Genomic DNA, 26,472 nt, shown 5'->3' with positions numbered 1-26,472 from the left:
GAATGTACAAATCGGCAACAGATAGAGACAGTCCCTGCCCTTTGACGGGCTTACGGTCTAATCGGGGGAGACAGACAGACAAGAACAATGGCAATAAATAGAGTCAAGATTATTATTATTGTGGTATTTGTTAAGCGCTTACTATGTGCCAAGCACTGTTCTAAGCGCTGGGATGGATACAAGCAAATCAGACCTGTCTCACATAGGGCTCAGCCTAATCCCCATTTTACAGATGACGTAACTGAGGCGCAGAGAAGTTAAATTTGTCCAAGGTCGCACGGCAGACAAGTAGCTGAGAGCCCAGATCCTTCTGAATCCCAGGCCCAAGCTCTATCCACTAGGCCACGCTGCTTCTCTGTCTCTGGCTTTCACCGAGGTGCTTGGTAGATTGCTCTGGGCTAGGCTTACCTTCAGGGTGCATGGGATGGGAAAGTGAACAGGTGGGAAGAGAGAAGGGGAAAGCTGATATTAAATCAGGGCTTTAGGGAAACATGTTATCAAACTGGGGCACCAAGGCCTCTGAGGAAGTCCACTCTCTCCTCTTTTGCCTGGGATTCTGCTCTCCACTCTCCCTACTTTCCCTCGCTTCTCCCCACCACTCTAGCCTTCTTCCCACCCACTTTGAGAGCCGGGTCTTGTGTGATTCCACGAGGAGCAGTTCAGAATCCCTCAGGAGTGTGTAGTCTGGCAGAAGTGACTCTTCAAGGGACAGACAGCCTGGGGAGTGACGTGATTAAATCCATGCATCAGTAGGATGAGGATTAGAAGAGGGAGAAAGCTGTTGAGGGGCCAATTATTGCAAAAGAAAAGGAGAGTTTTGCGGGGGGAGTGAGGGAGTGAGAGTGGTGGATATGGCTTTTATCTACATATCTTTCAATTATATATTATCTTTAAATATATATTATAAATTATGTATTTATGTTCATGTCTGTCTCCACCTTTAGACTGTAAGCTTATTTGGGGCGGATAACGCGTCTGCTAATTCTGTTGTACTCTCCCTAGCACTTAATACAGTGCTGTGCATACGTGCATGGTCAATAAATACCACTGATTGACTGATTGATTGACTGTGAGGATAAGGTCAGGTGAGTGACTAGGGATGAAGTTTTGGGGAAGGGGTGACTCTCTCCACCCCTTCAAGCCTTTTTCCTGCTCTCTTTTGCCTCCTGCCTCTTCCAGCTGCCTCTGCCCCCTTGTTCAACACTCCACCAAAGCAGCAGTTAGGAGGAAAAACAACCATTGTGTAATTTTTTTTAAGTGTTTGCCCTGTTCCAAGCAGCAAAATAAATAGAGTAAATCAAGTCAGGCACAGCCCCTGTCCCCCATGGGACTTGGTCTAATGAAGAAGGAAAGTAGGAATTGAATCCCCATTTTGCCGAACGAGAAAACTGAGGTACAGAGAAGTTAAGTGACTTGCCCAAGGTCACCCAGCCATGAAATGGCAGAACTGGAGTTAGATTCCAGTTCTTCTGACTTGGGCCCCTTGCTCTTTCCACTAGCCCCTGCTGCTCCGATAGGGAGGGGAAGTTTCAGGAGAACCCTCAACCTTTCCCTCCAGTCTGGGCCCCTAACGTAGCCTTCCTTTTTGTGGGTCTCAGGGTGGGAAGTAGACAGCCCGAGGGAACTCAGGGCCCGGAAGAGGAAGAAAAAAAGAAGGAGGAGGAGGAGGAGAGATTCTGTTGCCCTGCTGGACAGCCCCCGTTTGATCCCACTCACAAAATGATGATAAAAATAGCAATAGTAATAATGATTGTTAAGCACTTATTGTGTGCCAAGCACTGTGCTTAGAGTAGAGGTAGATACCACATTATCAGGTCAGATAACCCTCAGGTACCTTCCCTTTCTAGACTGCAAGCTCGCTGTGGGCAGGAAATGTGTCTGTTAGATTGTACTCTCCCAAATACTTACTACAGAGCTCTGCGCACAGTAAGCACTCAATAAATATGATTGCTGAAGCTTTTGGGCCACATGGGGCTCTCAGTTCCTAAAGGACCAGGATGAAGAGGAAAAGGAACTGTTCATAGGCGGGAGAGAAATTACCTTCTCCTCCAGCTCTACTAGCATTTTTGAGTCCTCAGTCAAAGCCACGGAGCTGGAAGAATTATGTTTCCAGCTTTACTCCCCTCCATTTCCCCGTGTGCATCGGAAATCACGACAGAGCTATCTCAAAGGGAACTCGAACTGTTTAATTAATGTTTATAAGACACCTGAGATTGGGGGGAAGAAGCTCAAAATTGCTCCGCCATCTCTGCCTCTTGTCCCCAGTTTGGGACTTGAAGCCAGGCTTTGCAGGGTGCATTCCTGTCTTGCCAGTGCCTGGGTAAGTATTCCCACTTGCGGGTAAGTATTCCCACTTGTGGATTTTGTAAAGCCTCTGAATTCTTTGGGATATCTCAAAGCATTTCAGCACCTCACCATTCATTCATTCAATAGTATTTATTGAGCGCTTACTATGTGCAGAGCACTGTACTAAGCGCTTGGGATGAACAAGTCGGCAACAGATAGAGACAGTCCCTGCCGTTTGACGGGCTTACAGTCTAATCGGGGGAGACAATGTGTCCCTCACCATGTGTCCCTTCCAAGATGTGCTGCCTTCCTTTAGGCGGTCAACAGAGGAGAACCCAAATGAACTACTGGACAGTGTCTGTGACCCCGACCCTGGTAAGGTTAGTGCATACGGGTGCAGGGAGAGGAAGCCAGAAGCCTCACTGCCAGTCCTGGTGTTTGGTAACTTTTCTTCAGCCTAATTTCTCTGGAAAACCACAGGCAGGCAACCCCCACCTACTGTCTGTTCTTTGGGAGACGCCTTCAACCCTCATTACCTGTTAATCGGGGTGCCAGTGGGAAGGCGGCAACAAGAAGAAAAAATGGGTGTCCTTTAAATTCCCCGTATTTTCCCTCAACTCCCTAGAGCAGGCTAGAGAACGGGACTGATTTATTAGACTCTGGGCAAGAACAATACAGTGTGGGGTTGTGAATCATTTTCTCATTTCTAGGTTGTACTCATGGTGACTGTCCCCCTCCACATTACTCTCCCACGGATCACGTAACACCACACTGCCCTTAACTCATCCCCCTTGGCTTCCCAAAAGAGGGGAAAAAACTTGGGCCACTGGAGCCAGTCAGTCACTGAACAGGTGTGAGTCGTCACCTTAAAGCTCCAACGGGAGAAGCAATTAAAGTGACATGTAATCAGTTGTAAAAAGCATCAAGATCCGAAAGCAATCAGGGGTCAAGGGTCGAATGTTGACAGCCAAGTAATTGCACATGCCCCGGTAAAATCAACAACCTCGCAAAGCATACTGATGCAGTCTAATCTCCTCTTCCGTAGACATGAGGGAAGACTAGGGGGCTGGCCCACTGAACTCCGGGAGGTGATCTGAGTGAAGGATCTAGGATTTCTTAACCTGGAGCCTGGAAGTCGGAGGGATAATTTAATGCCTTCAAATTCAAGATTTGGGGGCCAACTGTTTGCCATCTCAATTGAAGACAAAGCGGAGAAAATGGCAGCCTTGACCTGGCTCAGAAGGAACTGAGGCTTATTGTGAGGAAGAATTGTCTAAGAGAGAATATTTTTAATGTGGTTGGGTACTGAGGAGATGAAAATGGAGAACTGATAAACTGTCAAAGCTCCAGGGCTGGTCTGGTGAGGTGAAGTCCAATTCGAGACCCCCGGAACCGAGAAACCCACCCAAACGGGTGACTTCTGAGAACATTGCCTCCCACAAGGGGAAGATTGGCTGTTTTCAGTGAAAATGACTGTGGTATTTATTAAGTGCTTATTATGTGCCAACGACTGTTTAAATTCTGGGATAGACGCAAGATATTCTGGTTGGACAGAGTCCCCGTCCCACATGGGGCTCACAGTCTAGGTGTCTTGCAGAAGAAAAAACCGAGACACAGAGAAGAGATATGACTCGCCCAAGGTCACACAGCAGACAAGTGGCAGAGCTGGGATTAGAACTGACTTCTAGGCCCGTGCTGTTTTCACTAGGCCCAACTGCATCACACGAGGGCATCCGATTCATCTGCAACTCTTTTAGGCCACCCCATGCCCTTGGTCCAGTGGCCTGAATACCTCTCGCCCACAGTTCTGAGCAGGCCTGAAGTCACCTGAATCTCCTCAGGATTCTTTTTGGTAAATTCGGGTGGGTATGCAGTGGGTCACTCAACCCCACGGTTACTCCACTGTTGGAAACATCATGGCAAGCTAGATCCAGCGTCAGATTGGCTAGTTTATGGTCTTAAGGCCGTATCTGGGCATGATCCAGAACAGGCAAATTGCTGACTTCTGGCCCTCTGGAAATTTACCTTCCTCAAGCAATATGGCTTAATGGAAAGATCACGGGCCTGGGAGTCAGAGGACCCGAATTCTAATCCTGGCCCTGCCACTAGGACATGCTCCTTCTCACCTACCACAGGCAGAGCCCTGCGAATTCTGGCTTTCATGGCATTTTCTGAGACAGAGACAGGCCTGCTCTGATTGTCTTTTCCCCCAGCTGCCTGGATGCTTGGCCAATCAGTCAATCATACAGTTAATCAATCGATCATATTTATTGAGTGCTTACTGTGTGCACAGCACTGTACTAAGTGCTTAGGAAAGTACAACACAACAGAGTCGACAGACGCGATCCCTGCCCACAAGGAGCTTACAGTCTACAGGGGGAGACAGGAATTAAAATAGACTAAGGATAGAGGAAATACCACCAATGGATGAAGAGAGATGCTAACCCAAAATGTTTTCTTAATGGTTTAATGGCTTAAAAAATAAAAACCCCTCACTCCAACACACAAATTCCTGTCTACCCATCTTTAATAAGCTTTGCTAAAGAACCAAAAGAGGCAATTTCTTCCAGGAGGCTTCTCCTCACAGTTAATATGGCCCCAAGCAACACCCTCCTTGACCTCAGGTAGGGTGGCGAACCCTTCTCGAAGCATAAAGAGGACGAGCCAAACGGTGACCCAAAACAGGCCCCCGCCAACCTCCCAGGCCGTAATATCTGTCATCAGGTGGGACGATTCTCTGGCATATTCAACCATGTCCGTGCCTTGTTCTGATAGCATCCAGCACTCGAGGGAAGTGAGATATTCTCCGGGTCTCAGGAGTACAGGTCGGCCCGTCCAGTTCATTCCTCAGAATAGAATTTGAGACAGGAGCCTCGAGAATCCCCCTGAAACTCAGTTTTTCTTGTCACTTCCGAGTAGATCGCCTAAGTAGATCACCCCTGGGACCAAGAGGCCAGGCTTCGGAGAGGAAGGTCTTTCTTCTTTCATTCACAGAATGGGGCCCCCAAAATCCCCTTTTTCACATTCACAGCTGACACCAAAACACTAAAAAACACCTCCCGGTTGCGTGTTCTCTTCTTTAGGAACTTCTTTGTTCGGAGTGTCTTTCAGGGTGTAGGGATGTCTAATTCAGGACACAGATTAGAACACACAACACACCATTCTCCAACAAATCAATCTTTTAAAAAAATACATTTTCTCCTAACGTCGCATTCTTCTCCACTGATTCCTTATGAATGTCCTTCCCCAGTGAAAAGGCACTGTTGGGAAATGGTTATCGACCTGCTATTCCTCTGAACACATAATACTCTTCAGTAATGGCAGGGCCTTCTCACCAGGGAGTTATTTACTGGATATTTCCCACCATCTCACAGCTTGGCATGTCAATCACTGCCAGACAGAAAACATCTGGGCCGGCCCACTGAAATCCAGCAGTTTCACGGAGGGGCCCCTTCGATGGGGTAGGCGGCTGGTTGACTGCTCTCAGGAAACGAACCGAAGGCTCTGAAGGTGGTAAGCGCTACGTATTCATTTTTCACCAGAGAACGGCCCTACAGCCGCTCATTTAGGCACTGCCGAGTGAGCGAAAGAAGAGCTGTAAGAATTAATATTCACCCTCCCCAGGAGGAGAATTTTCATGGTGCCTTTGACTCCTGAGCCCCCGACTCTCCACCCTACCATGATGATAAAAAATAATAATAATAATAAAATAATAAAAATAATAACTGCGGTATTTGTTGAGGGCTTACTCTGTTCCAAACACTATGATAAGTTCCAGGATAGACAGAATACAATCGGATCATACCCAGCCCCGCATGGGCTCACAGTCTAAAGGGCAGGTAGAACAGATATTGAACCTCCGTTTTATGAATGAGGAAACTGAGGCCAGGGAAGTCAAGTGACTTGCCCAGGGCCACACAGCAGGCAACCGATAGGGTCTCCTGACTCCCAGTCTTGTGCCCTTTCCATTAGGCCATGCCGCTTCCAGGTAGAGTTGTAATCCATCCCAGCGGGTGGGGCTTTCAGCAGGACTTGAAACCCGGGTCCAGATCTGTGGATGATGGGAGTCGGCAAAGGGTTGACCTGGATTCTTGATCGTCGTTAACAGTCTCTCTACCCAGGAGCCCCGGTTATAGCTAAGAGTCATAGCAGCGTCGCCAATCACCAGAATGTGGCCAGTCTGAATCCATCTTCGGACCCATCAGTCCTCCTCAAACCGGTGCCTTGTCTGGCTTCCAGGTATTCGGCAAGATTCAGACCAAGTTCGTCCTCGGAAGCGTCAATGACTTCAGATGCTGACCACCCTTCTTCTCTTGGGACAAGACTACAGGAAAGGAGTAGCGTAAGTCGCGTTTACCCAACGTGCTGTGTATCTTGGCAAATTTCTACAAGAGAAAAGGAGGGAGAAAGGAGAACCGTTTGAAAAATGGCAAAGAACGACGGTCGATCGATCAGTCGATGATATTTATTGAGCACTTTCTGTGTACGGACCACTGTACTATGCACTGGGGAGAGTGCAACAGAGTGGGTAGACACATTCCCTGCCCACGGCGAGTTTACAGTCTAGAGGATTAGCAGAGAGAGACTGGTTAGGTCAAAAATGTGCCCTGGAAAAACCAAACGTAGCCAAGTCTTTTTTTTACGATATTTGTTAAGGATGTACTATGTGCCAGACATCGTACTAAGTGCCGGGGAGATACAAGCTAATCAATTTGGACATAGTCCACGTCCCACACGGAGCTCACGGTCTTAAGCCCCATTTCACAGATGAGGTAACTGAGGCCCAGTGAAGTGAAGCGATTTCCCAAGTTCACACAACGGATGAGTGACGGGGCCAGGATTAGAACCCAGGTTCTTCTGACTCCCAGGCTCATGCTCTATCCATCTGTGGTATCACCTCCCAAGGTTGACCCCATGTCCGTGGAATTCCCGCAAAGGCGGCTGGGACTAGAAATCCCAACAGTTGCCCGTGCTGGGCAGTGCCCCACGGGAACGAGTCCTGGGCCACCTCCGGCTTTGTGTTAGTCCCCTGAGAGAAACAGGAGCCTGTCGGAGGTCAGAGGCCACTTGAGCCAACCCTGCCCTGTCCCAGGGACTCTAAACCCACGAGAACCACAGACCAGGCTGACCAGGGCAGGATTGCAGCCCTCTGCAACTTCCCGTTTGGTAGAAATAGAGAACGGGGAACTGTTCCTTCCCAGGACCCTATCCTCCCCAGGCTGCTGCTACTGGGTGGGCGACAGTCCGCAGTTTGGTCAATCAGGTTAAAGCCCGCATGAAAACAGGCATTCACCGTCCTGCCCCGGTGGCCCGAATAAGACTTCCAGGTGGGAAAGTGCCAGGTTGGCTTGGAAGGCCGATGGATCGGGGCAACCAGCCTCAACCCCAAAGGGACAGGTGGGGAGAGAGCTTGTGGTTCGGCGACAGAAGAATGAGGGTATCGGAGCAAAAGTTCCGGCTCCTCCCTAGATACGCTCAGTGTCGCAGAGGGAAGGACTGGGCCGATTTCTGCTGCGACTCCAACATGCGCCCATTAGCCTATCCCATAAGGCTCCGTATCGGGAGGAAGCGCCGATCCCTCTCCTTCCCCAACTGCGGAGGCCGGCCTGGACGTCCTCTGCAGGATCAGTCTCCTTGCCTGTCCCCCACCCCCCACGCCCTCCTCCCTCAGCGAGCACCACCCCCTTCTGCCTGTGCTAGGGTTTGGTCATTAGTGGGTTTGCGTGGCTGCCAGGAAAGGAAGAAGCGAAAGGGTGTAGGGGGAGGCAGGACTATTTGGGGGCTGGAGAATGAGGTTGGAAATTGTATTCGCTGGCTCTGCGACAGCCCCTCGCTCCGTTGCTTAAGGTGAGTGGCAATTTATAGCGGTGAGACTAAAGAGTGATTATTTTCCTTCATTTTACTACCTGCCTATCTCCCAAGGGAAGTACAAACTTAATTGCACACCCAGTGTACATGAATGTACCCTGTTTTAGACTGAAAGTGGTAATAAGCAGTTTCTGCCTATTAATAAACTCATTCCATGTGCCCCCAGACTGTAATTTGACCAGGGCCTCCAAAACATTCCCTCTTTAAAAATCAAATAATAAATGGCGAAAGCCAAGTCTTACTTACGCAGGTAAAGATGATGAGCCATATGTAGAAAACCCCAAGAAAAAACAAAAGCAAGAGTTCTGCTTTATGCTTTTCAAACGTGTCTTTTTGTTCTTTAGGGCAACCTGAAAAAAAAAAAACAACCAAGAAATTATGTTTATTAAGCAGCCGAATGGAACTTTTCTATGCACGGTTAAAGAACTCTATTCCCCACCCACGTACATTATTCTTAACGAGAAACTCTGCTTCTCTGACATTTCTGGAATTAGTTTTACACGAGGATGACGATGCGTGGCTTAGTGGAAAGCACGCGGGCTTGGGAGCCAGAGGACGTGGGTTCTAATCCTGCTGCTTGTCTGCTATGTGACCTTGGGCAAGCCATTTAATTTCTCTGTGCCTCAGTTACCTCATCTGTAAAATGGGGATTCAGACTGTGAGACCCATGTGGGACAACCTGATTACCTTGTATCTCCCCCAGTGCTTAGAACAGTGCTTGGCACATAGTAAGTGCCTAACAAATACCATAATTGTTATTATTACTAATGTCCCTGAATGGGTGGTTCTCATCAGATCATCTGGAAAGAGCCTGGGCCTCGGAATTAGGAGACCCAGGTTCTAATCTCATCTCTACCATGGGCCTGGCTGTGTGACTTCGGACAAGTCACTTAATCTCTCTGTGCCTCAGAGTCCTCCTCTGTAAAATGGGGTCGAGGTACAAACTCACCTCCCTTTTAGATTGTGATCCTCGGATCTGTTTGTTTGACGGTACTTGTTAAGTACTTACTACGTGTCAAACACTGTTCTAAACGCTGGAGTAGGTGGAAGTCGGATACAGTCCTGTCCCTCATGGGGCTCACAGAGTGAAGCAGGAGGGACAACAGGTATTGAATCCTCGGGTGGGATGGCGACTGTGTTTAACCCAATTATGTTGTGTCCACCCCACGTTTTGGCACAGAGCAGGCACTTGATCCATTACATTAAGACTAGTACGACTAATTATGATCCCGACGATGTTGACGACGCGACCGCATTTGACAGTAGGTGGTGCCGAGATATGGAGGGGAGGTGAAGGCCTATGTCCACGCCCAACCCGTTGGAAGGGCACGTGGTGGACTCAGAGAATATCTGTTGCTATGGAATTATTCTCTGAATTGTGTTCATGCCTGGCCCCTGGACACCAGGGTAGCATTACATGGTACAATAGCCCAAGAAATTTGCAGAATTCTTCCCAGACAATGAGCTCTTTTAGTTTGGGATCCAAAAGTAACCCTTGTCAGATGCCCTGCAGGCTCCAAATGAGAAAAAGGGCCCATTTCAGAAACCAGGAAAGTTTCGCTTCCTGTAACAACAATCTGCTTATGCATGGCACACAGCTGTTGGTCAAAGATTATTTTTCTTTCTTTTTTTTAATATAGCCCTCCCACACATGAAGAAGTACTGCCTGGCCCTCTACCCTACTCCGAATTCAGCTTTCCAGCCGTAAGCACCATCCCCTGAGCACCTGGAGTCCTGGGTGAAAAGCTGTATAAACCTAAAGAAAGAAAGGATTTACAGATATTTAGGGATGTGCAAAACAGCAAGAGAGCCAAAGCACTATACCTGTCACTTTGAGGTAAACAGTACCAGTTGTGTTCTGTTCCCCCTCTGGGGACCACAAAGTGCATCTGTACGTTCCAGTGCTCCAGCTCGAAGTGTTTCTGATTTTCAGAGAATGCAGGCTGTCACCGGACACATTGTGGGACCCATTTATTTCTTTAAAGGAAGTGGATTGTTCATAAAGATTCAGGTCTTCGATCAACTCTTCACTGTTCCCGTGGAGCTGTGAAAGGGTAGCACATTTCACTGAGTGAGAACAAAATGAACCCCAAGCCTCCAATTTTAAAGGTATACTGTCCACTAAAGTGGTTTAAAACAGTGCACGAAATAGTATCTGAGGATAAAAGTGTTAAAAAAAAAACCCCACCCCTTTAATGACAGTGAATTTAGAAACTGCTGAGGCCTGGATAATTTTTCATGGCTCTCAGTTGACTAGGCCTCAGTGCTCTATAATCCCTGTACGTAATTTCTTGATTTGCTACGACTGTGCATAAAGCCAAAAGTGCAATGAGAAATAGTCCATTCTAATTCAGACAAAGGAACGTTTTAGCTCCGTGCTATTACTGCTCCTTGTAATGGAAGTATAAAATTCTCTCAGACTTATTTAGGCTTAAAGGAGCCACAAGGAGAGCCTTATTGCATTTCACGGACCTGTTTAAAGATTCCATTCTAGATATTTATTTTTACCCTGCTGGATAGGGGATCGTTTTTGTAGCCCCCAGAAAGTATGTTAACAAAATGTGCCTGGCTTCGTCCACTTAAAATCACTGCAGCTCTGAAACCTCTCTTCCTCTGACCTGATCCACAAAAGACTCTTGTTGGGAATCTGTTCACGCATTTGGTTCCAAACAAATGGTCTGCAGGACACCTCGCCCACCTTCCCACCGATCGATCAGTGGTATTTACTGAGCGCTTGCTGGGTGGAGAGCTACCGTGCCAAGTGCCCGGGAGAGTACAGTACAACGGAGTCGGTAGATACGTTCTCTTCCCGAAACGAGCGGACAGGCTAGAGGGAGAGACCTACGGTTCAGAGACGGAGTAAGGCAGTATCTGCCCCCCCAAGCCTTTTGAACAAATTTCTAACCGTCCGATGTCTATTTCTCAGCGGCTACCATGTGAAGTGCTCTAAAACAAACTATCTGGCTTCCAGAAAGCAGCCTATGGGCTGCTTAGGAAAAAGACCAGGGGCCATGGAATTCAAGAGGGACTAGATGAGATCAGTTTCAGAGAGGGGAACAGACCATTTGTTTCCATTACCACTGCTCCCTTACTTCTTAATTTGCGTGTTTGTTTACAGGAGAGACCAATGGAGAAAACCGAATATCCCACTTTCGTACTCAACTACTGTACAATTCCAACCACTACTCTTAGGGTAGAGAGACATCTGGTGGTAGTTTCATCATTCCTAAAGAAAGCCGGGTTACACTCTCCCAACATCACTCTCTTGTCGGATGACCTTTCCCCTTTCAGATGTATTCTATCTAAGCGAATTCATTTTCTTGGCCTTCCTCTGAGGGTAAAAGTTATCCTTCCTAAATTATTGAGGAACCACTGCAGGTGTGTGAATGGAAGCTCCTTCTGGGGAGGGGACACGTCAAGGGCTCTGCACATAGAAAAGCGCTCAATAAATAAGACTGAATGTGCTTCTGTTGTGCCGTTCCAAAGGCTGAAACCAGTCATATTAACAATGAAAACTGGGGCCTCTGTTAAGCACCTGGTATGTGCCAAGCACTGTGCTCAGTACTGGGCAAGATACAATATAACCCGGTGCCCATCCCACATGGGGCTCACAGCCTAAGGACTGGATTGTACCGGTAAGAATTCTATAAATATCGCCACTAATAGCCAGATATGAAGGGATAACAAAGGGGAAGGGTCAAAGAAGAAGACTAGGCAGAGTAAACTGAAGGCAGAAGTGCAGCTGCCTCTCAGACCCACATATCCATTAGGACTCACTTTGCCTTATCCGTTCTAATTAAACCACAGAATGGTGCACCCGAACGTTTAGCAGGTCGAGTTCCCAGGATAATCCAGTGCTAATTCAGGACAAGGCTTCTCCAGGTGAGGCCACAGCTGTTCAGCTGCTGCCAGTTTCCAACTAATTAATCCAAACGGTGCACGCAGGGGGTATCTTTGCAAGATACCATAGGCGGTTACGGTCCCCATGTTGACCCACCATCTTGTTTCTTCTTTCTTAATTAACCTCCAAGTGTGTTCTGGACCGACTAGTTTTGGCCTGATTTCACCGGAGCGATATCCAGCCAGTACTAGTGGGTCAGAAGAGAAAAACAGGTGCTTCACCACCTGTTGTGACTTACACAATGGTCACAACGGCAATAATTGCCACACCCAGAATCTAGGAAAGGAAAACTAGAATTTTTGAATAAGAATGACTGCATTATTTTCCGTGACCCCCGCCTTACGGGTATGGGAGGGAGGGTGTGTCCAGGAGATTCCTGCCTCAGTTTCTGTCATTCCCCCCACCTCACTGCCCCCTCCCAACTGCTCACCCGGACTTCAAAAGGCAGATTGTAAAGGCCTCTGATATTAACAGAAATAAAAACTCTTGAGCCTACTTACATAAAAATTGGCTCGCTACCTCATCCACTGCTGGGAATGACTGAAACAAGAATCTTCGGCGATTTTGGAAGCACTTGCCTTTGTGAATTTAAGGCTCACGAAATGATATGAAATATAAACTTCATGAGCACAGACCGATCTCTCTAAATCTTCTCTCTGCCTGGTAGGTTTCAGGTGAGCAGACGAGATAGCGAGCTAGATTCTCGAGGAGACATGACTGTAAAGGTCTTAAATCAGTACAGTGTTTCAGAGTGAAACGAGATCCACATTCTTTAACGCACGTGACGCTTCGACATCAATAATTTCTGTCTAGCCATCCAAGATCTATAGTGTTCCAGGCTTTCAAGTTCAGAATCCAACCTATATAATAGTTCACTCTTCTCTGGTATTTCTCATTTTTCTGCTAGTGGCCAAGGTTTGGGGAGGGGACAGAATGGAAGAAGGAAGAGAGGACAAAGCAGAAATAATCTGCTTTGGTGTTGAGGCCTTTCACCCTTTAGAAGAAATGACCCTTGGGACCAGAACAGCACTAATGACAGAGAAACTACATATGTTCCAGAAAAAGGCAGGGTGGTACTGAAATTTAGTAAGTTCTCTCTGCCTCACAGGAAGTTTGTGGAATGAAAAACGATGAATATGTATCAAAGCGGCTTGGGTATATTCTTGGACAAGTCCATAAGGCCATTAGAGGGAAAACCTAGGGATGCTAGATCGTCAAGGAAGGCAACCATCTCACTGTTGCTGACACTTATTCAGAATCTTGAGCTGGGTATACCACTGGTTAGAGCCAGGAAGGATCCTGCTCGTGGTCTTCTAGGGGAAACATCAGATAGTCTCCCACCAGCTTTCAAGCTCTTATTTTATCATCCTGATCCCCATTTCCTCTTATTCGCTCATTCGATCCTTTCTCCTCCACACAGCTCCTTCTGCGGAAGCGGAGCGCTTTCATTACAACATTTGAGTCCTTAATGATGGCAATTTTCTTTTCGTGTTTCATGCTCCAGAAAGGGGTCACGGAAAATAATACAGTCGTTCTTATTCAAAAATGCTAATTTTCCTTTCCTACATTCCGGGTGTGGCGATTATTGCCGTTGAGACTATTGTGCAAGTCACAACAGGTGGAGAAGCACAGAGGGATACGGTGGATTGGGATCAAAACAAGTCCACAGGCGATCCCTGGTTCTCTACTTTGTGATTTCACTTGAAAATTCAACTGGCCAGCTGCCAGCAAGAGGAATAACCCTTTCAAATGTGCAGGAATCCAAAGGCAGCTCAATGCCTCTTTAGGATGCATTTACAACAAAAAGATCCTGCAGATTCATTCCCAGACGAACGCTATCGATGAGAAGTATTCAAAAGCACGTTCAGAAAGCAAATTTTCTAAAAAGCCCAAGCCAAGGCGCTAACTGATTGCTGATCACACACGATATAATACACCCTTTTCTCCTGAAATGCAGATTGTGGTCTTGAAGTAAATGGTCTCAATCAATGGTATTTACTGAGTGCTTACTACGTGCAGACCACTGTACTAAGCACTTGGGAGAGTACAATATAACAGAGTTGGTCAGTACATTCCCTGCCCACAAAGAGCTTATAGTATGGCAACTGTTCCAAACTGTGGTGTGAGTAGAATTTTAATCACAAAAAACTAACCCAAGATTAGAGATTGCTATAAACTAGGTCAGTTAAGAGAAGAAAGAAATAGGATGGCAATTTAGCAAAATACACTTGAAAATATTAAGTGCAGCTAGTGTGTTCCAATTTTAACAAATTACTTTTTTTTATAGCATTCTTTGTGGACTAATACCAATCTTCCTTAACTTCTAAATCCATTAAACTGCCAATATAATTCCCATTCATCATAAAAAAATGACTCCTTATTACATACAAAATGATTTGGCTCCAAGGCTGATGTCATAACAAGAGTGGGATATATTGACATTAATATATATATTTTTTAAGCCTAGGTTTCTTAGAAAAACCCTTTCCCTCTTTGAAATGTACTGGATCTAATGAGCAAACTGAAGTTACAGTTGCTTAAAGACACGGCTGATTTTAAGATTCTTTAAATGACTGTACTAAGGGGATGCTGCAGAAATATTGATGGGTTTAACGGAAATTCAGCGCATGCCTCACGAGTTTTGGACCAATCAGCATCCATCCTGCTCCTACCCCATTCTCCATCTGGGGAAGAGACTGATGATTTCCAGCCCATAGAGACAGGTCTTACTGCCATTACTCAATTGATAGCATGTTAATTAACAAGCTCGAAGTTGACGGGAAGCACTTCAATTTAAAGGTGCTTTATTTGACTTGACATGATGGTTATCGGCCCAAGTTCCAAGGGTAAATTTTCCCATTGCCATTTAACCACTACCGATGCAGAAGAAAATAATAATATAATAATTGTAGTATTTGTTAAGTTCTTATTATGTGCCAGGATCTGTACTAAACGCCGGGGTAGATACAAGATAATCAGGTCCCTATCCCATATGAGGCTCCCCGGATCGCAAGGAGGGAGAACAGATATTGAATGCCCATTTTACAGATGAGGAAACTGAGGCCCAAAGAAGTTAGGTGACTTGCTCAAGGTCTCACAATGGGTTGGTGGTAGAGCTGGGGTTAGATCCCAGGTCCTCTGACTCCCAGGCCTGTTCTCTTTCTACTAGGTAATGCTGCTCATCAAGGATATCAGGGACATCCTGCGGGGATTACATTTCATTCATTCATTCATTCGTATTTATTGAGCGCTTACTGTGTGCGGAGCCCTGTACTAAGCACTTGGGAGGTAGCAGCATCCCACAGATGAGTCCCAGACCCAATTCTGATTTGGCCAGGTTACACGGCCCAATTCCGGCTATAGATTTCAGACCTTCTTACAGCTCTAGCGAGTCCTGCCCTTCGGTCCCCAGAATCAGACAAAGATGTGGCTAACGTGACCTGTCTCACGGGACTAGAATTTGTGGGATTGAAGTATTTCCAAAATCTCCCTGGAACTGAAGCCTGGTGGGATTTTCAAGATCATCCCCGAAGGGAGGGTGGAGTTGTGTCTGCAGAAGTTTGGGTAGAAGGAATGATTTCTGAGGTCATTTAACCTTTCCATCAGTTCTGCTCCCCATTGAAGCCTTCCCATTTTAGGAGAGGTAATTAGAGGCGGAGGAAAAAAGAAATAAATCTTGCGTAATCTTACAGACTCTGAACTTTCTGTTCTTTTGGTTACGGTTTCACACTCATTACTGATGTGGAGATGAACTAACCTCTCCAGCTGGAATTATCCACTTAGAAACTAAAACCCAATCCTACGCAGCTAACTCTCCTCACTGCTCTCCCTCTCTTTCTGTAAGTGACATTTTGAAAGAGCAGAGAACTGAGGGGGTCAGGAGAGGAGGGTGTTAGCCCCAACTCTGTCACTGACTGGTTTGTGTGACGTTGGACAAGTCACTTAACCTCTCTGTGACTCAGGACTCTCATCTGTAAATTGAGGATAAAACACCAGCTCTCCCTACCTCCGAAACTGTGGGATGGGGAGTGTCTCCGATCTGATTATCTGGTCCAACTTTTAGCCCAGTGCCTCGCACATAATAAGCGTTGCATTAAATACCGTAACTACTTCCCATTCTTACTTTGCTGAGGACCTAGAAAGCCAGGGCAGAAAGGATCGACCTCTGACTTGGGTAAAGCACTGGCGATCCACACTGAGAAGTTCTTGGACCAAGTTCAAGTTCTTGGCAGCGGGTGACTGACATCGCTGCCCAAGTCTTGGCTCCGTGGAAGGGTCGACAGGTGGAGGAAACACACGCTACACTCCGCTTTTCCAAAACCCAAATCAGCTTGGCTGACCTACGGCAATGAGGTAGGACCGGGCAGAGATTTGATCATACCCGATCAGGGTAGGGTGGGTGATGGACCTTTTCCCCCAGACTCTGCCACTCCAGTGGTCTTTTCTTTACCTTCTGTCCTCCTCCCCACCTCCCTAACTCCTTCTCAGTCACGTTTTGAGTAGGGGTCATGTCTTCCAACTCTATTTTTACTCCCCCAAGTGCTTAATACAGTGCCCTGCACACAGGAAGGGCTCAGATTGATTGAAAGTCATCGTTCCTCAAGCCTCGGGGGTATCGGAGCAAACATCCCCGATCAAGGGGCTTTGGACTGAAGTCAGGCTAAGAGATTAGTGCTGGGCTGAATTTGGGTTGAATTTAACCACTGCTTTCTCATTTTTCATGCATACTGAGCCATTTCTAGCAGTCGTGGGACCAGCAGAACAGAAAGGAATTCCATATCGTACAACTCCCAACTCATCCTAACTCCAACATTCGGTTTGTTCATCTCCTTTCCAACCTCTCGGCTCCCACCCTCTGCCCACCCTAAATGCTGCTTCTCAAAACACCTCTTACAGAGATTTTTCTGAGAGGGTCCCCAACATCCAGTCAGACGGCAGTGTGGCTTATGGAAAGAGCACGGGCTCGGGAGTCAGGGGACCTGGGTTCTAATCCCAGCTCTGCCAATTGCTTGCTGTGAGATTTTGGGCAAGTCACTTCACTTCTCTGTGTCTCAGTTACCTCATCTGTACAATGAAGATTAAATCCTCCTCCCTCCAATTCAGGTTGTGAGCCCCATGCGGGAGAGGGACCGTGTCCCACCTGATAAACCTGAGCCCATCCCAGCACTTAGAACCATTCTAGGCACGTAATAATCACTTAACAAATAGCATTAAGGAAATTTTTTAAATTTACAAAAATCACCGCCTCTCCCCCACCAACTTTCTCTACCCGACCTCGCATCCTTTCCTAGGTTTCTTTATTTTTCTTCGCCCCCGTGCCGATCCCTCAACTTCCACCTTTCAAACTCAGAGAAGACCAGCACCTGGCTGCATCTCTGTTCTCGTCTCATTCAATCACCCTCACCCCGGGGCTGGCAAGACTCCAACTTCTTTGCGCCAGATGTTAACCAGCAAAAGGACCGGGGAAAACCCCACTCTTCCCTTGTTTATAAAACAGGCCGAAGAGTTGGGGCGACGACAGGGAGAACTCAGTGGCACAAGCTGATTGTGTGTGTGTGTGAAGTCACTGGCAGTTATACAAAGCTCTTCAGTCCCAGTGTCTGCCATCATTCAAAAACTCCAGAATCACTCCTCTGGGGATTCTGCCTCGTTGGCCTCCTCTTCTATTTATGGCTAGATTTGTCTCTTCTGAAGCTATTTTATTTCAGGCTCCAGTTTCCCCTTTCTCCCTTCCCTCCGAGCTCATACACAAAGGTCACTTGTTCTGTGATGCATCAGTCCTCTGACCTCAGTCATTACACCCACGTATGACAACATGGCAAACGGCTGTTTCTAGATCCTCTTTCGTTTTGTGTCAATTTTAGCCTGGAAGGCCTTAAAGAGAAATAAAGTGCATTTCCCTTAACTCTCTAAGGGCTTTGACTCATCCTGGTCATGACTGAAATTATTATTCACTTTTATATCTACACACTGAGAGAGAGATAAATAGGTAGATGGATACATAAATGATAGATAGATAGACATCCTTTCTAATCACAGAAAACACCACGAGTGTTGAAATTCATCTAGAGGGCGAGGGAGTACGTGTGTCTCTGTGTGTGACTGAAAAGATGAATGAGAGCTCTGCAGTCCCAACCCTGTTGGGCACACATTTGGCCCGTCAGCTGTTGTGCCGACACGTTTGTGGCTTGCCATCCCTGATGCCGTCTATTCACAAATAACACCTACGGAACTCAGTAATCGACTTCAAATTCCTTCGGCATACAGAATGGCAAAATGGCAGCTCTTTCTGTCCATCAAGTTATCTTACGCAAGGTGTTTGGTCGTGGTTATGAAGATGGCCTAAGGCAACTGGCTCCACAAAAAGAGCAGCGTGGACTTGTGGATTCTACCTCTGCTACTCGTCTGCTGTGTGACTTTGGGCAAATCACTTAACTTGTCTGTGCCTCCGTTTCCTCCACCTTTATAAAATGGGGATTAAATCCTACTCCTTCCTACCTAGACTGTGACGCTCAAATGGGACAGGATAAGGTGGGCCTCTCCACAGCCCCCCTTCTCCATCCCCCAGAAATGATGTATGAATGAATAGAATTTTGTCTGCAAAATGCTTTGAGTCCTCTATAAAATGGCTCTCCCTAAACAGGCATCACATGCTTTTTGGCATCTGGCAACTGGACTAGGCTAAGAGGCTAAGTATCCATAGTTTTAATTTTCAGGACGTGGCCAGGAGCTGAGAGAATACGACCCCAGCATTTAACGGTCAGGAACTAATAGGTGTGTCGATTCTCTTTGTTCTGGGCAAGAATGATATTTCAATAGAGTTTCTGATGGCATTGATAATGAAATGACAAGCCTGGATATTTGTTTTAAATGGCTTATTTTAGAGCTGCCTTTCCGCTTCATTTGTACTGTTTACAAGAAAACGGTGAATCAAAACTACGGTGAGTAAAACTGATGTTTTTCCCAGGAGAACTTTTCTGCTCCTAAAACACCACTTTCTGCTGCATGTCACTAATTCAATTGGTCTCACAGAATTATTATTGGCAGGAAAATCATTTAAATAAGTTCGGTAAGGGCATCCGGAGGTATGAAATAGATAAATATTGCTTCAGCTCTATCTGATCGGTTTATAGGAATAGTCTAATTCGCTCGCACCCAGAGCCAACGAAGGACACCGCAAAGTTGAAAAACATTTTTGTTAAAAAATGAGTTTCCCACAGATCGAAGAGGAGAGGGATGTCCACTTACTGTGAGAAATCACGCCAGCGATATATTTAGAAAAGCAGCCACCCACTGACTGCATGGTTACAGCGTCAAGTGAAAGTTGACGGATCGGATGGGGGGGGGGGGGGGTGTTCCCGTTTAATTCTACGTCCGCTCTTTTAGCGCCACTTAATTTATTTGACTTTAAGCCATGGAGGGAGAAAATACAGCCATACCATGCATAAAACTATCAGAGGAATCATTAGAAATAAAAGTGGTTGTATTCCTCCTTCTCTCAATAGTTAATACTGAATACAACTTTAAGAGGATAATAAGAAGAAGAAGAAGAAGAACAATAATAATAATAATCTCCTCACAGGGTCCTCGACCTTTCCTCCTCTCCCCTTTTTCCGGTTCCCTGTCGTCCCTGTCATCACTTCCATCTCTCACAGCTCTCTTCCCTTGCTTCCCCGCTAATAAGAAGGGCAAAGCAGGAATGGGGAGTCGGGGGCGTGGGGGCGGCAATTATGCCAACTTCTACATTCCAAAAATGTCCCTATTTCTGATACCCCCAGGAACCCAAGATCAGTCCGGGGTCCAGACACCACCTTTCCGGAGAAGGATAGTCATTCATTCATCCTGTTGGTTCAATTGTATTTTTCGAGCGCTACCGTGTGTGGAGCACTGTACTAAGCGCTTGGGAAACTACAATACAGCAGCAAATACAATACACAGTACAGCAATACAGGATGGATACGTCCTCCCCGGGGAGGGACTCAACTGCCTCCCCAGAGGGGCACCTAGGACCAACGATTTGGGTTGTCCCGGTCCCGGGGAAGGAGAGCCATCGAACGGACACCTCGCCGTCTCTCTCCCGACACCCCCACGCTCCGGAATCCCTCCCCCCTAAGTTGGGTGAGCGGAGGGGATCTCGAGCGCATCCCTCACCTTGCTCCAGAAGACTCTGGGTTGGGGCGCCCGGGACTCCCAAGTGGCCGGACAGATGAGCAGGGCATCTTCCGAGCAGGTCACCTTTACCATATCGGTCCTCGGCCCCAGCCGGACGGCTCCGACCAGACCCCAGGCTGCAAGGCAGAGGGGCACGGTTAGCCGGGACGAACGGGCGCGCGGACAGATGGACGGGCCGAGGGAGGTTCGCAGGGAAGGGAGGAAGAGCGGGAGAGGGGAAGGGACAGAAGGAGGGACGAGGAGACGGAGAGACGGAGGGCGGGAGGAAGGCGCGGAAGGAGAGAGGGAGGGCCAGAGGAAGGGAGGCAGGGAGGATGGAAGAGAAGGAGGGTGAGACAGGATAATAATAATAATAACGGTATTCGTTAAGCACTTAATAGGTACCAAGCACTGTTCTAAGCGCCGGGGTAGATACGAGGTCACGAGGTCGTCCCACGTGGGGCTCACGGTCTCAATCCCCATTTTACAGCGGGAACTGAGGCACCGAGAAGTAAAGTGTCTCGACCAAGGTCACGCGGCAGAAGAGTGGTGGAACTAGGATCGGAGCCCACGTCCTCTGATTCCTAAACCCGGGCTCTTTCCATCGATGATAATAATAACGACGGTATTTGTTAAGCGCTTACTACGTAGATACGGGGAAGGCACGGAAGGAGAGGGGGGGGGCCCGAGGAGGGGAGGCGGGGACGATGGAAGGGAAGGAGGGGGAGAGGGGACAGTAACGATAATAACGACATCTGTTAGGCGCTCACTATGTGCCAAGCCCTGGAGTAGGCAGATACGAGCCGAGCGGGTTGTCCCACGTGTGTGACGGTGGGCAAGTCACTTCACTTCTCTGTGCCTCAGTGACCTCATCCGTCAAATGGGGACGAAGACTGTGAGCCCCACGTGGGACAACCTGATTCCCCTGTATCTCCCCCGGCGCTTAGAACGGCGCTCCGCACACAGTAAGCGCTCAACAGATACCGACATTAGGATTACGGCTCCCCGTTTTCCAGCCGAGGGAAGGGAGGCCCTGGGCAGCTCGGTGGCCCATCCCAGTGGGGACGAGTGGCGGGGCCCGGATCGGCTGGGGGGCGAGGGGGAGAGGGCCCGGGATAGGAAAGGGGGAGAAGAAGGCCGGGACCGGGGAAGAGGCGTCGAACGCTTACCGCCGGCCAGGAGGAGAAGGCGAAGGCAGGGCATGTCCGGGCGGCCGAGGGGAGAGGCGTGCGCGGCTGGAGGAAGGAAGGAAGGAAGGAAGGAAGGGGACACCGGGGACGACGAGGAGGACGACGAGGAGGACGACGAGGAGGACGACGAGGAGGACGACGAGGAGGACGACGAGGAGGACGACGACGAGGAGGACGACGAGGAGGAGGGAGGGGTCCGTCCGGCCGGTCCTCCGGCTCCGGGCAGGTCGGGGCTTCCCCGGGTCGAGGCCTCCCTTTTGAGGACCGGCCTGGGGAACCCCCCTCCCCCCCCCGGGGCGGTGCCAAACCCCGAGCCCCACCCCCGGCGGTTCGGGGGAAGCCCCTCGCTCGTCCGCGCTGCCTGGGCGCGGTGCGCTGCGCTAAACGCTCGGGCGAGGCCAGCGAGGCACTGCTGAGCTCACGGGCCACAGGGGGAGCAGGAGGAGGAGGAGGAGGAGGACTCGGGGGGCCCGGCCCTCTTCTCAGAGCCGCTGCTGCTGCTGCTGATGGTGTTTGTTAAGCGCCTATTCATTCATTCGATAGTATTCACTTTCATTCATTCAATAGTATTTATTGAGCGCTTACTATGTGCAGACCGGAGCCCTTACTCTGTGCAGAGCACTGGACTGAGCGCTGGGAAGGAACAAGTCGGCGACAGATAGAGACGGTCCCTGCCCTTTGCCGGGCTCACGGGCCGATCGGGGGAGACGGACGGACGAGAACGATGGCGATAAATACAGTCGAGGGCAAGAACGTCTCGAAAACAAAGGCGACTAAATCGATGTACATTTCATTAACAGAATGGCCCACTATGCGCTGGACGTTGTTCTGAGCGCTGATAGCAACGGTGCCGTTTGTCCAGCGCCTGCTACGTGCCCGGCGCCGTCCCCAGCGCTCGACCCCTGTTCTAAGCGCTGCTAAGAGTGATAGTAATAATGTTGGTATTTGTTAAGCGCTTACTCCGTGCGGAACACTCTGCTAAGCGCTGGGGGAGATTCAGGGTCCTCAGGCCGTCCCGCTTGAGGCTCACGGTTAACCCCCATTTTCCAGACGAGGTCACCGAGGCCCAGAGAAGTGAAGGGACTCGCCCGCAGTCCCCCAGCTGACACGGGGCAGAGTCGGGATTCGAACCCGTGACCTCAGCCTCCCAGGCCCGGGCTCTTTCCACTGAGCCACGCCTGTCAAGCGCTTACTGTGTGCCCAGGCGCCGTTCTAAGCGCTGAGCCCCGTTCTAAACGCGGCTGACGATGGTGTTTGTTAAGCGCCTCCTATGCGCTGAGCCCTGTTCTAAGCGCTGCTAAAAAATGATGGTATTTGTCAAGCGCTTACTACGTGCCCAGCGCCGTTCTAAGCGCCGAACCCTGTTCTAAGCGCTGATAGTGATGGTAGTTGTTAAGGGCCTCCTATGCGCCAAGCGCCTGCTATGCGCTGAGCATTGTTCTAAGCGCTGCTAATAACGATGGTATTTGTTAAGCGCCTACTGTGTGCCGAGCACGGCTCTACGCACTTCTAATAACGATGGTATTTGTTAAGCGCTTACTAGGCGCTGAGCATTGTTCTAAGCGCTGCTAATAACGATGGCATTTGTTAAGCGCTTACTATGCGCTGAGCACTGTTCTAAGCGCTGCTAATAACGATGGTGTTCGTTAAGCGCTTACTATGCGCTGAGGATTGTTCTAAGCGCCGATAATAATGATGATATTTGTTAAGCGCTGATCATAATGATGATATTCGTCAAGCGCTTACTATGTGCCCAGCACCGTCCTAAGCACCGAACACTGTTCTAAGCGCTGATAACAATGATGGCATTTGTTAAGCGCTTACTATGTGCCCAGCACCGTTCTAAGCGCCGAACACTGTTCTAAGCGCTGATAATAACGATGGGTTTTTGTTAAGCGCTTACTAAGTGCCAAGCGCTGCTCTAAGCGCCGGGGTGGACACAAGCGCTGTCCCACGTGGGGCTCGCGGTCTTAATCCCCATTTTACAGATGAGGGAACTGAGGCACAGAGAAGTGAAGTGACTTGCCCAAAGTCACACGGCTGACAAGTGGTGAGGTCGGGATTAGAGCCCCGACCTCTGGCTCCTAAGCCCGGGCTCTTTCCACTGAGCCAAGACTGTGGGCCTCGTGTGGGACAGGAACTGTGTCCAACCTGATTTGTTTCTATCCATTCCGGCGCTTAGTATAGTGCCTGGCACATAGTAGATGCTCAACAGATACCATAATGATAATGTTAGCTGCCAGATAATCAGATCAGACACCACTCCTGTTCCACATGGATTCACGGTCTAGGTTGGAAGAAGAACAGGTATTACATCACTATTTTACAGATGAGGAAACTGAGGCAGAGAGTAGTTAAGTGACTTACCCACGGTTACAGTGCAGGCAAGTGGTGGGGTCAAGATTAGAACCCAGTTCTCCTGACTCCCGGCCTTCTGCTCTATCCACTAGGCCACTCTGCCTTCATACCATTACGCAGGACTCGCCACATACGGCAGCGCGTAAAAGGGGGCTCACGGTGATCATCCCCATTTTACAGCTGAGGTAACTGAGGCACGAAGAAGTGACTTGCCCAAGGTCACACTGCAGACGAGTGGCAGAGCCGTGACTAGACCAGGTTTTTCCGACTCCCAAGGACCGTGCTCTGCCCACCCACCAGCCCGTCTGCCTCAGGGGTAGCTCTAATCCTGGTCTTAGAGGCGCAGGGTACCCCACGACGTGTGGGTGGGGGGATGAGGGGTTGAGGGGCGGGTGGGAGCCGGGGTTCACTTCTCAGCCCTAAGGCAACCGTTACCGTTACCGTTGTCCCGTGAGGAGCCCGGGAAACCACCCCAGCTCCACCTCATCCCCGCCTTTTCTCGGTTTGACTTTGAAGTGTGATAGGAGCTGGAGGACAGGAGCCTTGATTACCTTATCGAGCTCGTCCTGGGCAGGAAATGTGTCTGTTATATTGGGAATGTGTCCGTTACATTGTTACATCGTACTCTCCCAAGTGCTTAATACAGTGCTCTGCACACGGTAAGCGTTCAGTAAACTGGAAAGAGCACGGGCTTTGCCCCGGCTCTGCCACCTGTCAGCTGTGTGACTTTGGGCAAGTCACTTCACTTCTCGGTGCCTCAGTTACCTCATCTGTAAAATGGGGATTAAGACTGTGAGCCCCACGTGGGACAACCCGATTACCCTGTGTCTACCCCAGCGCTTAGAACAGTGCTCGGCACACAGTAAGCGCTTAACAAATAAAAAAAAAAAAAGCAAACGCTATCGACAGGCTGACTGACCTCCCCGCCTCCTTTCTCTCCCCGCTCCGGCCCATACTTCACCCTGCTGCCAAGGTCATTCTTCTACAGAAACGTTCAGGCCGCACTTCCCCTCTCCTCAAGGATCTCCAGTGGTTGCCCATCCACCTGCCCAACGAACAGAAACTCCTTACCTGCCTGGCTTTGAGGCACCTTGCCCCTTCCTGCCTCACCTCACTGCTCCCCAACTATAACCCAACCTGCACACTTTGCTCCTCTAACGCCAACCTTCTCACTGTACCTCGATCTCGTCTATCATGCCGCCGGCCTCTCGCCCATGACCTGCCTCTGTCCCGGAATGCCCTCCCTCTTCATATCTGACAGACAATTATTCTCCCCATTTTCAAAGCCTTACTGGGAAGGCGCATCTCTGCCGAGAAGCCTTCCCTGACCAAGCCCCCCTCTCCTCTTCTCCCACTCCCTTCTGTGTCGACTTGCTTTATTCATCCCCCTTCCCGGCCCCACGGCACTTTGTATATCTGTAATTTTATTTATATTAATGCCTATCTCCCCCTCTAGACCGAGCGGGGAATGTGTCTTTTTTATCGTTACATTATGCTCTCTTAAGTGCTTAGTACAGTGCTCCGAACACAGTAAGTGTTCAATAAATACGATTGACCGACTGACTGTTGGCATTTACCGAATGTCGCTGCGTGCCAGTCGCTTTACTGAGAACTTGGAAATGTACAGCATGTGCCACAGGGAACTTACACTGTAAAGGAGCCAAAAAAATTCTCCACGCTTCTGTTCCCGGTTCCATCGCTGTTGCTATGACCTCAGTTTACAGATCTCCTCAATGGACAAGATTTAAACTGAATCGCTGGGATCAGGAGAGAAGGCCTGCCTCCACCCTTCCCTTCGTTTCCCAACAACTGCCCTTCCACCTTCATGACTGTGTTGTTTCTTAAACATTTACCGTGTGCCAAACACTGAACTAAGCACTGGGGTAGACGCAAGTGAGTCAGATGGGACACAGTCCCTGTCCCACGTGGGGCTCACGGTCAAAGTCGGAGGGAGAACAGCTATTTAACCTCCATTCTACCGACAAGGAAATGGCGGCCCAGAGAAGCGAAGTGACTTATTCGAGGCCTCCCCACAGGCAAGTAGTTGAGAAGGGATAAAGAAGCCGTGTCCTCTGACTCCCAAACCCCTGCTCTTTCCACTAAGCCAACTGAGGGGCGGTCTGATCCTTAAAGGAAAAGGAAAGTGAAACTTCCTCTGCAGCTAGAATAAAACTAGTAGGTGTTTCCCATTGGGAAATTTCTGAGTCACACTGGACTTTCCAGGTTCCTAGTTGTAAATAACCTGGTTATCAATAAGATTTTCAGCAGCACTTAAATTTCCCATGTGTATTGCTCTTCTCTGAGAAACCCAAAGTACTTTCAGGCGTTGTTCATTTCCCCAAGTATCTGTGAGAAACTGGCATTTGTTGAGCACCTACCGTGTGCAGAGCACTGTAGTAAACACATGGGAAAGTACAGTGCAACAGAGTCAGTAGATCTGTTCCCGGCCCACAACGAGCTTACCGTCTAGAGGTAATTCCAAAGGTTCGGATCTCTTCAGGATGGCCCCGGGTTCAATCAGGCAATCGATCGATCCGTCAGTGGTATTTACCGAGCGCTTACTGTCTGCGGAGCACTATACTAAGCGTAAAGTGCCTGGCACAAAGTAAGCGCTTAACAAATTCCATAATTACTATGATTATTATTACCATACAGTAGGGTTGGTTCTTCTGGGATTCCTGTACTGAGCCAGAGTCCACAGCTCTAACCTCCCTATTA

At 48.7% G+C, this 26,472-nt stretch overlaps 1 protein-coding gene and 1 long non-coding RNA gene across 2 annotated transcripts in view; one reads left to right on the top strand and one right to left on the bottom strand.

Moving 5' to 3' along the window:
• The window catches only part of LOC114807327, a 28,856-nt gene extending 25,039 nt beyond the window's left edge, over positions 1–3,817 (top strand). Inside the window, exon 4 of the long non-coding RNA XR_003755371.1 lies at positions 3,332–3,817. This is a non-coding gene — a long non-coding RNA (uncharacterized LOC114807327). The remainder of the gene's footprint in view (positions 1–3,331) is intronic.
• A 920-nt stretch (positions 3,818–4,737) lies between these two features.
• On the bottom strand, positions 4,738–21,469 carry CD83 (CD83 molecule). Its single transcript, XM_029053436.2, has 5 exons — positions 21,376–21,469; positions 20,207–20,343; positions 9,979–10,198; positions 8,401–8,504; positions 4,738–6,671 (listed from the first exon to the last, which is right to left on the bottom strand). Exons 1-5 carry the CDS (start codon positions 21,407–21,409, stop codon positions 6,540–6,542), a joined length of 627 nt encoding a protein of 208 aa, XP_028909269.1. The 5' UTR covers positions 21,410–21,469; the 3' UTR covers positions 4,738–6,539.
• Positions 21,470–26,472: the final 5,003 nt, after the last annotated feature.

The sequence above is a fragment of the Ornithorhynchus anatinus genome, chromosome X2, assembly GCF_004115215.2.
Source record: "Ornithorhynchus anatinus isolate Pmale09 chromosome X2, mOrnAna1.pri.v4, whole genome shotgun sequence".
NCBI lineage: Eukaryota > Metazoa > Chordata > Mammalia > Monotremata > Ornithorhynchidae > Ornithorhynchus > Ornithorhynchus anatinus.
This window is presented reverse-complemented; position numbering and strand designations above follow the sequence as displayed.

What these genes read in the sequence shown, in the direction of transcription:
- CD83 (XM_029053436.2), bottom strand. Translation starts at nt 21,409, where the DNA reads ATGCCCTGCCTTCGCCTTCTCCTCCTGGCCGGCG. An exon ending in TGTTTACCTCAAAGTGACAG is followed by an intron (nt 8,505 to 9,978) that starts GTATAGTGCTTT and finishes TTTTTTTTTCAG; the next exon opens with GTTGCCCTAAAGAACAAAAA. An exon ending in GGCTCATCATCTTTACCTGC is followed by an intron (nt 6,672 to 8,400) that starts GTAAGTAAGACT and finishes TTTCTCTTGTAG; the next exon opens with AAATTTGCCAAGATACACAG.